Raw genomic sequence first — 17,103 nt, 5'->3', positions numbered from 1 at the left:
AAAAGAGACATAAAGGAGCTCTCTGAGCATGTAGCCCAGGCCGGTATGACCCTGACCTTGAGTAGCATCTTACCCTCACCAAGAATGATGCCACAATATGAAGACAAGATGATCAATTTCAACAATTGGCTTAAGTACTGGAGTCATTCAAAGGGGATCCAATGCCTGTCAGCTTGGGATGATATGCTCGACAAGCCACGATGCTTCGCTAGGGACGGCTTGCACCCGTCACCCCTGGGGTTTTGGATATTGGCAAAGGCTCTTGCTACCCCCATAGTGCCTTTTATAGGCAAGGCTCAAAAGACAAACCCACCTCCATACGTATCACAAGGGATAAGAAACTAAGAGTAATGCTACTCAACGCCAGAAGTCTAAACCTCAAGATGCACGCACTCGAAACTCTCCTTAGCATGGAGAACATCGATATCTGTGCAGTAACAGAAACCTGGTTCAGGGCTCCCGAGAGCACCCCAGCACTACCAGGTTATACCTCATACCATGCTTTTCGGCCCCAAAACTTGGACCGAACCACAAAAGGAGGGGGAGTATCAATATTCATCAAAGATACCCACACCTCCAGTTTGGTGGCAAAGCACGAAGCATCAGAGACTATCCATGTGCAACTAACAGTGGGTAAAACTGCCTTCCAGTTTATAGCCTGCTACAGACCACCCTCCCAAACCCAGGAATCCCACTCGGCCTTCCTGAGAACACTGGAAAATATGAAGGTCTCTCCAAACACCATTATATTGGGCGACTTCAACTACCCAAACATAGACTGGGAGCATTACTCTAGCTCCAACACCCTAGCCCAAAGGTTCCTAGAATTTATAAACTCAAATGCTATGGAACAACTTGTTACCACTCCCATAAGAGGGGAAAACATACTGGACCTGATCACCAACAACATGGGGACTCTATGCTCCAGACCAGAAGTGTATCCCTCACTGGTAAGATCAGACCATAAACTAATCTCACTGGATATTCACATCCCGACCCCACCCCCTGCCCAGAAAACCACAGTGAAAAACATCTCTAAAGCAAATTTCACACTCCTCAAAACTGAGGTGGAATCCTTCAAAGCCCCCGTGCCTGTGGAAAATACAGCCCAGACCGCAGAATCCTTTATAAACGCAGTCTATGAACACCTTCAGGACTGCATGGATCATGTGATCCCAAATAAAACCAAGACCCAATCCTCCAAAGGCAGACGTCCTGTCTGGTGGACCCCAGCCATAAACAAACTATACAATAGAAGGAGGAAGCTACTAAATGATAGAGCAAAATCCCAAAAAGGGAAGGCATCACTGATCAGTATTAGCAAAAAACTACGGGCACACATAAAATTGTCTAAGGCTAGCTTCGAGAGAAAAATTGCACAGGACACTAAGGATAATCACAAGCCTTTCTTTAGTTATGTTAGGAACCTGGGTGGCAATTCCCAGATATGCTCAGAATTAGTCCAAAATGACAAAAAATACACCGAACCCACAGACCTTGCCAACATCCTAGCTGACAGGTTCAGCGCAAACTTCTCCCCCCACTCCCCACCAAAAGGGCAAATATCTATCCCAGCAGAGTGCTGCCCCCCTGACATCTCAGATGCTCAGGTAAGAGCCGCCCTCTCCAAAGCAAAAAACACAGCATCAATGGGACCAGATGGTGTCCCAGGCTGCGTCCTACATGAACTCCAAGAAGAGCTAAACCCAAACATAAAACTACTGTTCAATCTCAGCCTTACTACAGGATATGTGCCCAAAGAGTGGCGTGCAGCAACAGTGGTCCCTCTCCATAAAGGTGGTGCCTCAACGGATCCTGGAAACTATCGCCCCATAAGCCTGACTAGCTTGGTCTGCAAAGCTATGGAAAGGATCATCATGGACCTCATAAATAAAGATATTGGGGACCTACAAACACTGGATCCTACCCAGTTCGGCTTTGTTAAGGGCAGATCCTGCCTCTTAAACCTGGTTGATTTCTTTGAAACAGTCACCAAGGCCATTGACGAGGGGAAGGTGGTCCACACAGCCTACCTGGACCTCGCAAAAGCCTTCGATACAATACCCCACTCGGGCATTATAGATAAGCTCACCAGCTTAAATATAAACCCCTATGTCACTAGATGGATTGCAAACTGGCTCAAGGACAGAACCCACATGGTTAGAATTGCTGGAGCCATGTCAGACTCCAAACCAGTTACAAGTGGTGTCCCACAAGACTCAGTCCTGGGACCTCTCTTGTTCGGTATATATTTCTCAGAGGTACAGGCCAACATGGAAGGACTGTGGCTGACCAAGTTCGCAGATGACTGCAAACTGGGCGCCATAATCGACTCTCCAGCCGACACAAGCATCCTCCAAAAGGGCCTCATAGAAACAGACAACTGGTGCCAGAGCCATGGCCTCAAGCTAAATGCCAAAAGTGTATAGTCATCCCTTTGGCAAAAACAAAGTGCCCACAAATTACCACATAGATGGTAATCCATTAAGTACAGAAGAAGTAATTAGGGACCTGGGGACCCAAGTTGATAGCAATCTCTCATTTGACAACCACGTGGCCAAAGTGGTTAGAAAAACATTTTATATAGCCCACCTAATCATGAAGGGATTCACATCTAGATCAGGGAGGTCATCGTGCCTCTTTACTCATCCCTCATCAGGCCCATAATTGAGTACAATGCCCCTTTTGGGATGTACCTTACCAGACACCTGCAGCAACTGGAAAGACCCCAAAAGTACCTCACCAAGAGGATCAAAGGGCTCAAACAGATGCCATATGCTGCCCGGTTAAAGAAACTCCAGCTCTACTCAGTGGCATACCGCCTGTTCAGAGGCGATCTGTGCCTGACGTATAAAGCCATGTCCAACCCGGAATTAATGGACATGCTGCACCTCAGAAAATCCAAATCCCATCGAGCTACTGGCTCGAGAGACTTGAACCTCAGCACTGAAATAAATAGGACATGCTGGAGGGACAAATTCATAACCCAGAGGCTCCCTTCACTCTGGAATAAAATCCCAGTCCAGGTTAGGCAGAGTCCCTCATTGACTCTCTTCAAGAGGAATCTTGATGAGTGGATGGGAGATCGTAGGTTTACCCCGGGTATCACTTCTGTGTCACTGTTAGACAGAGGCACAGTATACTAACCTCGAAAAAGGGCATAGCAAAATAAATTTAAAATGGGTGGCGAAAGCCAAACACATTCTGGCTAGGCTTATAAATGCCCTAGGGCAGATAGCCTAGTATGAACCTATGAACCTAAGTGCGGCTGTGCCATTCTGCATTTAAACTTCATAGCTTCAATCAGGCTGCACCTGACACTGTTCCACTGCGATCAACTCACTACTCCAGTAAATAAACAAAAACATACGCACACAGTGCGTGTTATATTTATGAATTGCTGGACATGTTTTTTGGAATCTTTGAACTGCCATGTATAACAGCTACTATAAGAGTTGTCGAATTCAGGTGTCAAAACTGTAGCAGTTCAATATCTTATATAGATTCAGTCTGGGAGTTCAATTATGGGATTACAGAACACTTAGGAAGTTTTAAATACACATGCTTTTAAATTTGTAAGGTATTCATATCATTTGTTCCTGTTTTTCGGATTTGATGCAATATTATTGATGTTCAACCAATCAAGTTTAAGAATTTCTGAAGATGGTTTGTTTAAACTGCTACAGCAAAATGGAACAGACACTAGACTGTGACCCCTTCACCACATACAGACACACTGCAAAAAAATGGAAAACAAGAATGGCATTAGCACAAAGGATTTATCAACTACAGGACTTGCCTGCTGGGGCAGGGGCAAGGGCAGCTGATGCACCTGGACTGCCAATAACACAAATATAACTAGCTGCCTGAAGGAGATAACATCTTCACCTTCCTTAGGGACAAAATGCCTACAGAATCTGCAAGAGACACATCCTCCAGAAGAAGCTATATATATAGTGCCAGAAAATATAGACTGGGCTGTATGGTTCCCCAACTGTAAAGTGCACAGGCCATGCATACAGGATTCTACACACACGGTTAAAAAGGAATAGGTAAAGGCTTTCAGTAAAATCATTTGCCCCTGTTGTGTGTAAAGTCACAAACTGTCATCCACCAGGTGTTTTAAAAGATAAGAGAGTTCCACTGGATAGGAGATGTCAAGACCATTTAAGGGGAGCAAAAACATGTCCAAAGCTGGTTAAAGACAAGCCCAACATCAGTATGAAATAGAGGCAAAAAGAACACCAAACATTTTAGTAAAAGGCCATTTTATGTTTTACATAGTTAAACATCACTTCAAGTCTCATTTATCTCTGTTCATCAGGCTGCTTGCAAGAGATCAATAGCCTATTTTAAGATAAGCCAGATTTGGTACTTCTACTGCATAGGGCAAAAACAAGGCACTCTATTAAACAAAGGATAAGCGCTTTCAGGAAATACCCTTCATCAGATCCTATCATTGAAAAGATGACTAAATGTATATAAATGAATAAAATCCTCACACATCAGTTCAATTTGCACAACTCTGATCTTCTTATATAGTCCAATCATGTCTACAGACAAGTACACACATTCAATCATGGTCCTAGCATTTATGTATTCTTAAGCCGACCAATATCTTGGCTTGAATGAATTCATTTGATTGGCTTACTCTGCAGTGGCGTAGGTCCAGCCAGCTATTGTGATTGAAGTTTGTTTTTTATATACGTTTAGTCATCTTTTCAATGAAGGGTACTTCCTAAAAGCGTTTATCCTTTAATATTTTTTTTGCACAAGTTTCAGTTATGTTTTAAAGTACGCTTTCATTAAAATCCATTTTTTCTACACCTGTTTGGTGAATGTTTATCAGCATGGTTATTTTGCTTCCTTTTGGAATATTTGTGTACCACATACAGCCTTTAGTTTTCTCCATCCTGTTTTGTGTGTTGGTTACACCAAAAATAAGTCACACTGAGAGCAAGTCTTAGAATCAGGGCAGACTTGCATCCAGACAAACTCTGTTGGAATCTGTCTCACTGTTTCCATTTTGGGTAGTTAACTTTATGCATGCATTTTGCACATGCAACAAGTTGCATGTGTTATGAGGGCTACATACAATTGGCTCAGATTGCTTTAGATGGCTAAAGCAAATCATTTGGGTTATTTTGTGTGCGTGTGCCCACAATCGGGGACAAATCCAGAAATAAGGACGAAAATCTAAACCAACTATACTGGAAGTCGTGAATACGGTAACAGAGATAAAACAAGTGGAAACGAGATCCTTAGAAAATGGTAGGAGCAAACTACATAGGATAAAATGGAAATTGTGGGAACAATACATGCAAGGGAAGAATGAGGACTAAAAGGCGGCAGGACTTAAATGAGTTATGTAATGTTTGAGTGAGAAAGACTGGATAGATTACATGTGATGTGTGGTGTCTGCAACCGGGAGTGTGTCAGTGTCGTTTGTGGTATAGAATGCTTGCGACTAGGATTGTGTCAGTGTGGTTTGTTTTCACTTATATAAATGTATGATTGTAGTAAGTGTTGGTTTAATAAAGATATTTCTTGTTTTGAAAAAAGGCAGGAATTGAATAATTTATGTAATATTGCTTAGGTTATAGGATATATAGCAAAATATGTTAATATAGCTCGATTACTTTTACATGAATGTGAATCTGCCCATGTGACAAGTGACAATTCAATAAAGGTGTTTGTAAAAGAAAATCCAGAAGCTGTAACTGTGGTTGTGTGCCTCCTTGTGTGTGTATGTGTGTGTATATATATATATATATATATATATATAAAAATAAATACACACACACATATGTGTGTGGGTGGGTGTTCCTTCTTTGAAGGTCGGGCACAGGGTTGGCAACTCGACACTGTAAAAACCACTGCCAATCATTAGAGGAGCCATGATCTGCTGTAGTGACCCCTAACTGGGAAAAGTCAAAAGGACCTTTATATACAAGTCTACGATTACAGTGGTAAATACAGACGCATAATGAAACAGCCTTGTGTTAATAGATAGGGGCCGTACAATGGGTAATGAAAGGGGAATTTAAACCAAAAGATGAATTAATAATAAGGGCAGCTATGCTGCTTTTCAAAAGTGTGGGAGATGTAGGGGAAATATGATTCCATCCATCTACAGTCCCCCCCCCCCCATTTCTGAACATGGGGTCGGGGTGTCACTTCAACACTAACAATCATCTAGGCTCAAGGTTTCCACAGCTGGATGGCTAGCCCTGCAGCTGTAGTTGTTCCATACTACACACCCACACAGTGTCCAATTCACCTACTGCATGTCTTTGGAATGGGGGGGGGGGGGGGGCTCAGCACCTGGAGGAAACCGACACAAACACAGGGAGGACATGCAGACTCTGCAGAGAATGCACCCCAGATGAGAATGGGAACTTCCTGCTGTGAGGTGACAACTCTATTAGCTGTTTCACTGTTCCTGCAGTATAGTAACAAATACTTGAATAACTTACTGCCGGTTGTGATATACTTATGGCTGTGGATCTGTATATAAAAAGCATTACAATATGGCTAATTTTTACATCAGGAATTGTGCAGATCTTACAATACGCATGTAACCATGAAGCATACCTCCTAACCTTCACCTATAAAATGAGGGACGCTGCATCTCATAATGTGGAATACATACTAACTGCTTACTACAACTTTAATTAGGAAGGTCACAGGCTGGATAAAACATGCCACTTTATACTTATAAAAAGTTCTTTTTATTAATTAATATGATTCAGTACTATTTACTATGGATATCAGTCAAGATTCCTAACTCTGAATGTGACACAGACACTTTTAAATGTGGAAATTTGAGGAACATGGACTTTTTAAAACCCAAAATGAGGAACATTCTGCGTAGTGAGGTACACTTGAGAGGTATGCCATGAAACAATGGAAAATGCTGAAAATGAAGTACCGTTCCCATGTGACCATCTAATACTAATAACTAAGAAAAGCAGAAGCAAGAAAGCCAGATAATGTAGGTAGAAAAAAAGGCACAAAAGTAGCATTAAATATTACAACAGCTACATGTAGCGACTACAGAGGCTTACATACTGAAAGTATAACCTTATACACAGTAATATGGAATAAAGATACCCAGACTGTTCTACTACAATTGGAACTGTGATGGATGGATAGCTAGATAAATAAATCCATTTTACAGACAATGCCATATGAACTACAGAAAAAGGCAACTTAAGGTACAATGTGGGTGCGGAGAAAAGCACCACTTGCAAACATCAAAGACTGGAGCATACCTCTCAACTTCTTCATGTAAGAGACCTGGACAAACCTTAAAATAAAGGTGGGGACAATGGCCCAGAAAATAGGGGCAGACTTTAAATATTACTATTTTAAACTGAAAAAATAATTTTTCGGAAGGATAAAAGTCTAAAACTCAAATTTATGTCATTATTTAGGGAATTTATTTTTCAGTGATCTGCCTCCCCCCCAAAAAACATAACTTTTATGAGGTTCTGACCAGAAATATGAGACAAAATCTGGACTGTTGAGAGTTATGGACTGAAGCAATACTAATGTCATGAACTTTAACTGAACCCCTGACCATAGCTCTAAACCTTCCATCTCCAAAATGAGGAGCACTCCCTCTCATAATGTGGAACACTTATTAACAGCTTACTAACAACTTCAACTAGGAAGCTCATAGAATAATTAAAATGTGATGTTTTTACTTGTATTATAGTTATTTTAATGAATTAATACAATTCAGAGCTATTTAATATGGATATCAGTTAAAAAACTGCCAATACTGAATGTGCGGCAATCCCTTTCAAAATGGAACTTTGAGAAACGTGAACTTTTTTTTTTTTTTAAGACCCCAAATGTGGAACGTTCGTCATAATGAGGTATACTTGAGAGCTATACTCCTGACTTAGGACCAGGGTCCACTCCGGTCACAGTATTACCAATCCCAAATATGTGGAGTAATAAAAAAATGTAGAACAAAACATATGGCAGTCTAATCTTTGGAGCATCAATGTATGTGGGGGGGAGGGGGGGGGGCTATGAAACATCCTTAGTCACAGACGTTGACACCGGTTTATCTAAGCAGGATTTAACAAAATGTTCGTTCGCTATGACGGCCGCTGGCGCAGTTAGCCAAATAAAAACTTGCAGCTTGCAGGTGGGAGAGACACACAGTATGGTCCGTTTCCAGCACAATCCCATGAGGGAGGCTGGGAGGGACGTGGTCAACCATTCTGCCCCCATCAATGCCAACATGCTATATTCAGCCAAGTATTAATCACACGGTCTTCGGAGACAATATTATCTCACGCCTCCTTCAGCGTGAAATTTTATACATTAACACTAACGTATGGATCTATACATGTATGTAAAAACAACAGCGAGCACACTCATTCATAGCATCGACCCCCCCCCCCCCCACATAATTAGTATCTCCTGTCATTAATGCGATGCCTACCACTCACTGGAGTGATCTCCCATGACAGAGATGATGGATGCAATTTCTGCTGTTGATTTCTCTACTTTATAAACTGGAAACAAATGTGAAAACTGTGTGTTACGTTTCTTAAAAAATATCGCGCTCCTACCTAGTAATCAAACTACAGCACAAGATTAAAGGTATGTATAGGTTAAAATATAAAGAAAATGAATGTATACATAGTACAGTTCAAAATTTATTAATATCCCACGGAATCACTACAAAATAATCACAGAAATATATATATATATATATATATATATATATATATATATATATATATATATACACACACACACACACACACACGTCAAGGAAGCAAAACAGGTGCGCTGCAGCACTTGTACTTACCACACGCCAAGGAGCACGCATCCCTGACGGCTTTGTATTTATTTCCGGATGCTTCCTTGTGTAGTTTTTTCAATAGATCTTCCATGATTAAGTTAATCAATTAATACTGTTATTCAATATGGTACTTATAATCGCAAACAAGACAAATATCGCTGATTACAAATGAAGCAAGTAAAGGCTTGTTATGTAGGTGTACAACATCTCTGCCATTTGCTATTGATGATTCATACTAAGGTACTACTCCCGACTTCCATGGACGCGTCAAGTGCGCAGCAACCAACCAGCAGCATCCCTCACAGGCGTCAACAAGAACAGCAGCACAGTGACTAGGAGATTTTTAGCATACTGGAGAGTTAAACGCCATTCCTTGTTTGATGACATGAAGTTAAAACTTGTCTTTTAAATATCGTAAATAAATGAGCAGACCAAATCCATGAGAGTCAACACTGACAAACTGAAATATCACACGCCTTCTGTTTTAAAATCAGCAGCTTTGGCCCCTGAGGAATTGAAAGAAGGCCATTTGAAAAACCAGGACATGGAACGTCTTAGATTCTGGATGAGGAGCCATTGGGGTGACAAACAGGAAAGGTGTACATCACGGCTGTTAATTTATTTGCTCAAGAATCAGACACGGTGCTAAAAATAATGAGAGTTAAAAGCAGAAAATCTGGGGCCCTTTTTAAATATTACTCTAATTAACTTAGAAAGTTAATACAACAGATTTTTGCATCAACATGCACTTTCTGAAGAAAAAGGATGGAACTCTGGCATTGACTCACTGTAATTTTACACTCAGTAATTTGCCAAAAAATCAAAACTTTTGTGAGGGGCAGGGAAAAAATATGAGGCAAAATCAAATACATTTTACAAAGCCCGGAACAGATGAGAAAGTTAATTTTACAGCATCATGTATTTGTTAACTGGTTAAAACAGTGTTCTCAACCTGAACTTTTTTTAGGCTCTGACTGGTGTTTGCAGGGTGAAAATGACTAAAACACTGTCGTGCCATACAGGTAGGTGAACTGGAGATGCTCTAAACTGTGCTCAGGTATAAATTTGTGTTTATTCTGTGATGGCCTCTTACCTAGTCATGAGGTGAGGGAGTGTTTCCATACTTTATACAAATGCTTGCCTGAGTAGCTTCCTGCTGCCTACAAATTGGATAGTGGAAAACAAATTAATTTAGCAAAGGAAAACATAATAATGTTCACTTTTTAACAAACAAATTTGAGCAATTTTAAAATTAAACAAGTCATCAGCATAATGTGAGTGCACAAGTTGTCCAGCATACAAATATTTATAAAATAAGTAGTTTTTCTTTTATATAGATGTTACATTTTTTAACGAGTAAAGAGAGACCTCAACATCATTATTCTCATTGATAAACACATTAATTTGAACAGCTGTCAAACAAAATATGACAGCAGGCTACTACAAGAACATGCTTGTTTTTAGCATTAAGATGTTTGTATAATGAACATTGTTTTTATGGATATTCTAGTTATTTACCTATAAAAAAGTCTCCAAAGCCAATTTTGGACTTCTAAAAACAGATGTGGCTAACTTCAAAACACCCATGCAAATGGAAAATACGTGCATGACTGAATCATACTCCAATGCACTGTATGAGCACATATGCAAGTGCAATGGAACAGAACCAAGACTCTCTCCTTCAAAAAAAGCAAGCCAATCTAGTGGTTCCCCACCATAAACAAACTCTACAACAGAAGGAAAAAAAAAAATGTTCCAGAAAAGGGTGAAGTCCCAAGATTGGAAAAACTCCCTTGTCAGCCTCAGCAAAAAACTGAGATCCATCATCAAATCCTCTAAAGCTAGCTACGAAAACAACATTGCTGCAGATTCTAAAGACAACCACAAGGCATTCTATAGTTATGTCAAGAATCTACATGGCAATACTCCGATATGCTCAGAGTTACAGCACAATGGCAATACATATACAGAACCAACTGATATTGCCAACATATTGGCCGACAGGTTCAGTGCGAACTTTACCCCCCTTTCACCCCCTAAAGGGCCTATCACAATACCAGAGGAATGCCAAGTCCCTATTATCACAGCTACACAAGTAAAAAACACACTGTTCAAAGCCAAGAATACAGCTTTGTGGGACCTGATAATATCCCTGGCTGTGTTCTACATGAATTACTAAGTGAACTGGCACCATACCTGAGTACCCTGATCAATCACAGCCTCAATTCAGGCTTTGTTCCTACCGAATGGTGCACTGCAATGGTCATCCTGCTCGACAAAGGGGGAGCGACCACAGACCCTGGGAGCTACCACCCCATTAGCCTGATGAGTCTGATATGTAAGGCTATGGAGTGCATCATCATGGACCTTATAAATAAGGACATAGAGAATCTCCGAACTCTGGATTCCATGCAGTTTGGGTTTGTGAAAGGTAGATCATGCCTGCTCAACCTGATAGACTTCTTCGAGTCTGTCACCAGAGCTGTGGATGAGGGCAAGGTAGTTCACACAGCCTACCTAGATCTTGCCAAGGCCTTCGACACCATCTCTTACTCAGGAATCATAGATAGACTCACTAAACTAGGCATAAACCCCTATGTCATGAGATGGGTTGACAACTTGCTCACTGAAAGAACCCACACTGCGAAAGCAGACTCCAAATCTGACTGTTGACCAGTTACATGTGGTGTCCCACAGGGATCGGTCCTAGGTCCTCTCCTGTTTTGCATCTACTTCTCTGAACTTCAAGCCAACACAAAGGGACTCTGGCTGACCAAGTTCGCAGATGATTGCAAACTGGGAGCCATTATTGATTCTCCAACTGATGTATACATTCTACAAAAAGGCCTCACTGACACCAATGACTGGTGCCAGAACCATGGCCTTAAGCTCAATGCCAAAAAGTGCATTGTCATTCCCTTTGGGAAAAATTCAGTGCCCGTGAACTACCACATATTTAGTAGTCCACTAAATACCGAAGGTATGATAAGAGACCTGGGGACACAGGTTGACAGCAACCTCTCCTTTGATAACCACATTGTCATTATAGTCAGAAAGTCCTTCTATGTGGCACATCTCATTACAAAAGGTTTTTCATTCAGGAAGAAAGAGGTCATAATCCCTCTCTACTCATTCCTCATTAAAACTATTATAGAATACAATGCCCCATTTGGTATGTACCTCACTAGACACCTACAACAACTAGAAAGGCCAGAAAAATACCTCACTAAGAGGATCTTAGGCCTTAGACACATGCCCTATATGGACAGACTCAAAAAACTCCAGCTGTACTCTGTCTCTTATCACCTACTTAGAGGTGATCTCTGCTTGACCTGCACAGCCACGTCTGACCCAGAGCTGTTAGATATGCTACACCTAAAGAAACCCCAATCCCTCCGTGCTACACGCTCCAGGGACCTGAACCTCATTACCACAATAAACAGAGCATGCTGGAGGGACAGGTTCCTAACCCAGAGACTTCCCATACTCTGGAACAAACCTACTAATAAGCAAGTCAATGTGAAGACACACTCCCAACCTTAATACATTTTGCGGTCTCTTCTCTCCTTCACTTTACAAGTACAGTTTGTATTACTGCTCATCCCCTCTGAGGCCTTCACTCATAGTTTTCCACTGCTTGCCTCTCTGGTTTGGCTGGTTTCCTTGCATTGCACCTGGTTCACACCCTTTTTGCTACCCCCACCCCCAGTACTAAGTTTATATTAGATTCCTGCTATTTATGGAGCCATCTTTAAATTACTAGTCTCCCATCAGGACACAAGGGGTTTAAGCCCCGCTCCATTCACCTGTGCTGCAAATGAGCTCCCTCCGTGTCCTACTCTACCCCCTAATTCCACCCACCCCCACTACATCTAGATTTATTCTAGGCACTAACCCCTGCCAATAACCAGCAACCAATCAGAACAATACTAGTAACATATCTCCTCTGCCACCCACACTACTCCACCCACTTCCAATCTAACTGCTCATCTGGCACAGTCATGCTACTACCTAATGTGCTTACACTCCTTACCTACACTCTTCTTGCACACCTTACATCCTACCAGAACTTCATAATAGACAAACCCCACCACTATCACTGCACCCTTATTCTCACTCCTATCCATCACCCACCAACTAATTATACTTGTCATACCATCACAATCTCTATCCCAATATGCCCACCATGCTAACAGTCACCTGTTACATTCAAACAAAAAATATCCCTAAAATATGACAGGTTAATTACCTGACTTATAAAACTTATGTTTACTGCCCTATCTAAATTAGCCCACAGTGGTGATATCCACCCTAACCCTGGTCCTACCATTACCAACTCCTCATCTACAAATCTGCTTAATAGCTGCTTCTTTTCACAACTAACATCCAACAGAAAGCCATCTGACCTCCTGTTCATGTGTCTAAATATCAGAATTATAACTAATAAAACCCATGACCTAAATGCCAGCATAGCCTTATACTCTCCTGATATTCTCATCCTGACTGAAACCTTGCTCAAAGCTCGCATCAAAAGTGAGGAAATGCTCCCAACAGGATATAACATTCTTCGAGTAGATATACAATCTAAGAACGGGGGTGGTGTGGCTCTAATGTTTAAATACCACCTCAACATCCAGATCCTAAACACATCTGCCCCCACATTGGAAATGAAGAAATCCTATATGCCAACCTCAAACTAAGCTGAAATAAAATAATCAACATCATAAGATGCTACTTCCCACCTGGCCAAAACATCCCACCCCTGGGAAACCTCCTGAACTGGGCTAACCATTCCCTACCTCAGGAAACCATAATCCTAGGTAATTTTAATATCAACTGGCTATCTTGTAGTGACACTCATCCAGCCCAGCACCTAAACCTTCATAGTTTCTCTCAAATAATACAGTCACCTACCCGGATAAATAAAACTCTAACAAACATGCTACTCTCGACTGGATATTACTCAATAAAGACCCTCACTCATACTTAGCTGGATGTTTACCAGACAGCCTCAGTGACCACACTCCAACACTCCTTCTGAGACACCACTTAAATTGTGCTAAACCCATTATCTATAGGCAAATCCGAAATAGGGTAAACTTTAACCCTCTCTCCTTTATCTCATCCCTTCAAAAATGTGATTGAACACCACTAAAGTACCTCACTCTGGATGAAGCCGTCCACTTCTTCAATATCACCTTCCTAAACATCCTAAACACACATGCCCTCATAAGAAATGCCAGAATCAAAACACAGTACTCCCCTTGGCTACAAGAAAGTACCAGGGCACTAATGAAAATCAGAGATAAGGCCTGGGAGCGCTGGCGCTTAACAGAAAGCCCCTCCTCTAAACAGTCATTCCTAGAGTTGCTCAACAAGGTCAAAAAGCAAATAAAAGAAGATAAAACCCAATATTATCAGTCTGCCCTAAACTCTTCCCATCACAAGCCTAAGCAGTTCTGGTCCACAATAAACTCCATTCTCCACCCAGATAAAGTAGGCACCCCCCCACCTACCACTTCCCTTTCCTCCAGCAGTATTGCTGGCTCATTCAATAAACACTTTACTGAAACCATTCTGTCTTTGACTAAACAACACAGCCCTCTACCCACCCACCCTACATCAAAACCAAATACTCTGCCCACACTCTTTTCTTTTTCATCAGTGCCTACCTCCTATATAAAAAAACTTCTATTGAAACTTAAGACTACAAAACTTGTAACTGACAATCTCACCTCTGAATACCTAAAAATAGCAGCAGAAGCCCTAGCTTATCCAGTCTCTATCTTAATTAATCGGTCCTTAGAAAGCTATGTCCCCACACTGTGGAAAATATCCCATATCATTCCCCTCCATAAAGGTGGCGCCTACTACTGCCTTGCTCTCTTTCACTAATGCTAGCCTTCATCATAAAAATAATGGCGTGTTCTCCTCTGCTATATTTCTGGATCTATCCAAGGCTTTTGACATGGTCTAACACAAACTACTAATCTCTGTTCTCACTAACCTATCCTTTTCCCAATCAGCTACTGATTGGTTTCACAGCTATCTAACTGGCCGCCAACAATCAGTTGTCTGGCATAATGACCTATCTCTTTGACTTCCTGTAACACTCGGTGTTCCCCAAGGCTCCATCCTTGGTCCCCTACTATTCTCAGTCTTCACCAGTGATCTATTCACAGCCACCAAGCATGCTTCTCTTATACAGTATACAGATGACTCCACCCTCATCTGCTCAGCCCCAACTATACCTGAACTTCACAAGATCACACAGGATGTCTTTTCATCTATAGAAAACTGGCTATCTAATGCCCAGTTATTACTCCACCTGAGCAAGACTAAACTCTTCATCTTCCAACCCACTAAATCTAACCCAATTATCCCCCACTTTAATATTCTAGTCAAAGACAATACTGTCATTCCCCCAACAGAACACACCAAACTACTTGATGTTGAGATTGATAACAATCTCAGATTTGACACACATTTCTCTTACCATAAAAAAGGTTCACAAAAGACTAGGTGCATTGTACAGAAAGAAACAATTCCTCACCAAGACAGCCAGAATTTCCGCTGCCAATTCCCACGTAATCTCCACTTTACTCTGCGCCTCTCCTATACTTACCTACCTTAGATAAACAGACCTAAACAAGCTCAAGGCCTGCTACAATAAAATTGCTAAGTTTGCCAGTGGTGCATGCATCTTATCACAGCCACCACTGTATCTCACTTAGAGAACTTGACTGGCTTGAACTCCCTCAACTTCTTCACCTGAATCAACTCTCCCTTGCCCATTAGTTAATAAACCATCCTGTTACAGCCCTATCCCTTCAAAACCTTCTCCAGCCCTACTGCTCCACTAGACCTCTATGCTCCAGCAGCAAAAATCTGCTTCTAGTGACCAAACCCAAGAACTCAGCATGAAAAGCACTATTCTCCTGCATCATATCCAGATTATGGAACAATTTCCCCCCTCTATAACAACACTACCTTCTTGAAATCACTTCAACATTGCACTAAAAACTCACTTAAAAAGTCTCTGGTTATGCCCATGCACCAATCCAGACTAGTAACCCTCCTTTTTCCTTCCCTTCCTCTCCCCTCCCCTAGCCACCCTGCCTCACACCATCTGATCATTGCATTCCTTCCTCTGCAGGCTCTGTCTCACCCTTTACCCTCCCCTTCCCTCCTCACTCAATCTCTCAGACCTGTTATAACATGCTTAACTACCTCACTTCATCTCAACTCCAAATACATATCCCAACTGACTTACACCTTGCTTCCTCTCACTACCACATATACTACTCACTCAGTCTCCTCTCTTACTTTTCTATCTTCCCCTTCCATCCCATTAGCCCTTCTAGCTTGTTCCACCTTTGTGTGGAGCTTCTGCTTTATATCTGCTTGAGTTTAGTGCATTATTTGTATATAAGATTTAGGAATATGAGTTTAGAACCATATCTGTTTGAGCTTAGTACTATTTGTATATGCATCCTACCTTTATTCCTAGGCTTTAGCTAGGTATTGGTATAGCTGTTCATTACTATGTTTCATATTGTATGTATAGCTAATGTTTGCTGCAGTATGTATTATTTGCTATTGTATGTATATTCAATTGTTCATGTACTCTGCTGCTCATTTATTGTTCTGTAGAGCTGTTTTCCCTGGGCCTCCACTGAAAAAGGACATGTGTCCATTTGGAATTTCCCGGTAAACAAATGTAATAAATAAATTGCTTATCCAATCTCTCTTACTAATCCTTTCTAACCTCCTCTGATTGATTTGTATAGTTATCATGCAATAGTTTATATGCTATACTAATTATTCATTTTTAACAGCAGCTTCTCTTCTAGATTCTAGTAAAAATTCTACCACTGCTGGTCTTTCATTTAGGACCACCCTATTTCTTTCTCTTTGTCTATACTCTGGTATCAATCCTTGGCAGGGAAGGCAATCTTTAACCTGCAGTCCAAATAAATCCTTGGCATTTTCCCATTCCATTACCTTTCTCTCTCTAGTTATTTGCTCCCAATACATTGATTCCTTTGCCAGTTTTCTCCAATAAATTCCAGTCCCCTCTTGCCTACTATCTGTATCCCTAATCACAGTCATCCTTATCAGCAGAATCTTTTTCCAGTCTCGTGTTGGCTTAGTTCTAAGAATACTTTCTGCTACTTTATAAGTATAATATTCTGTATGATTATTGTTATTCTCCTAGAAAGTCTGCTTCCAAAATTCCAGTCTCTCCTTATTTCTTGAGCTTCCCCCCATTTCAT

General features: G+C 41.2%; 1 protein-coding gene across 1 annotated transcript in view; it reads right to left on the bottom strand.

The window, feature by feature from the left end:
• ARFGEF3 (ARFGEF family member 3) overlaps window positions 1-9,429 on the bottom strand; it is a 2,280,599-nt gene extending 2,271,170 nt beyond the window's left edge. Inside the window, exon 1 of the mRNA XM_044087095.1 lies at window positions 8,834-9,429. Coding sequence (XP_043943030.1) covers window positions 8,834-8,918 — 85 coding nt within the window. The 5' untranslated portion in view covers window positions 8,919-9,429. The remainder of the gene's footprint in view (window positions 1-8,833) is intronic.
• Window positions 9,430-17,103: the final 7,674 nt, after the last annotated feature.

The sequence above is a fragment of the Protopterus annectens genome, chromosome 1.part1, assembly GCF_019279795.1.
Source record: "Protopterus annectens isolate FY-2018-M chromosome 1.part1, PAN1.0, whole genome shotgun sequence".
Lineage (NCBI taxonomy): Eukaryota > Metazoa > Chordata > Ceratodontiformes > Protopteridae > Protopterus > Protopterus annectens.
Note: the sequence above shows the minus strand (reverse complement) of the source record. Positions and strands in the feature narration are given on the sequence as shown.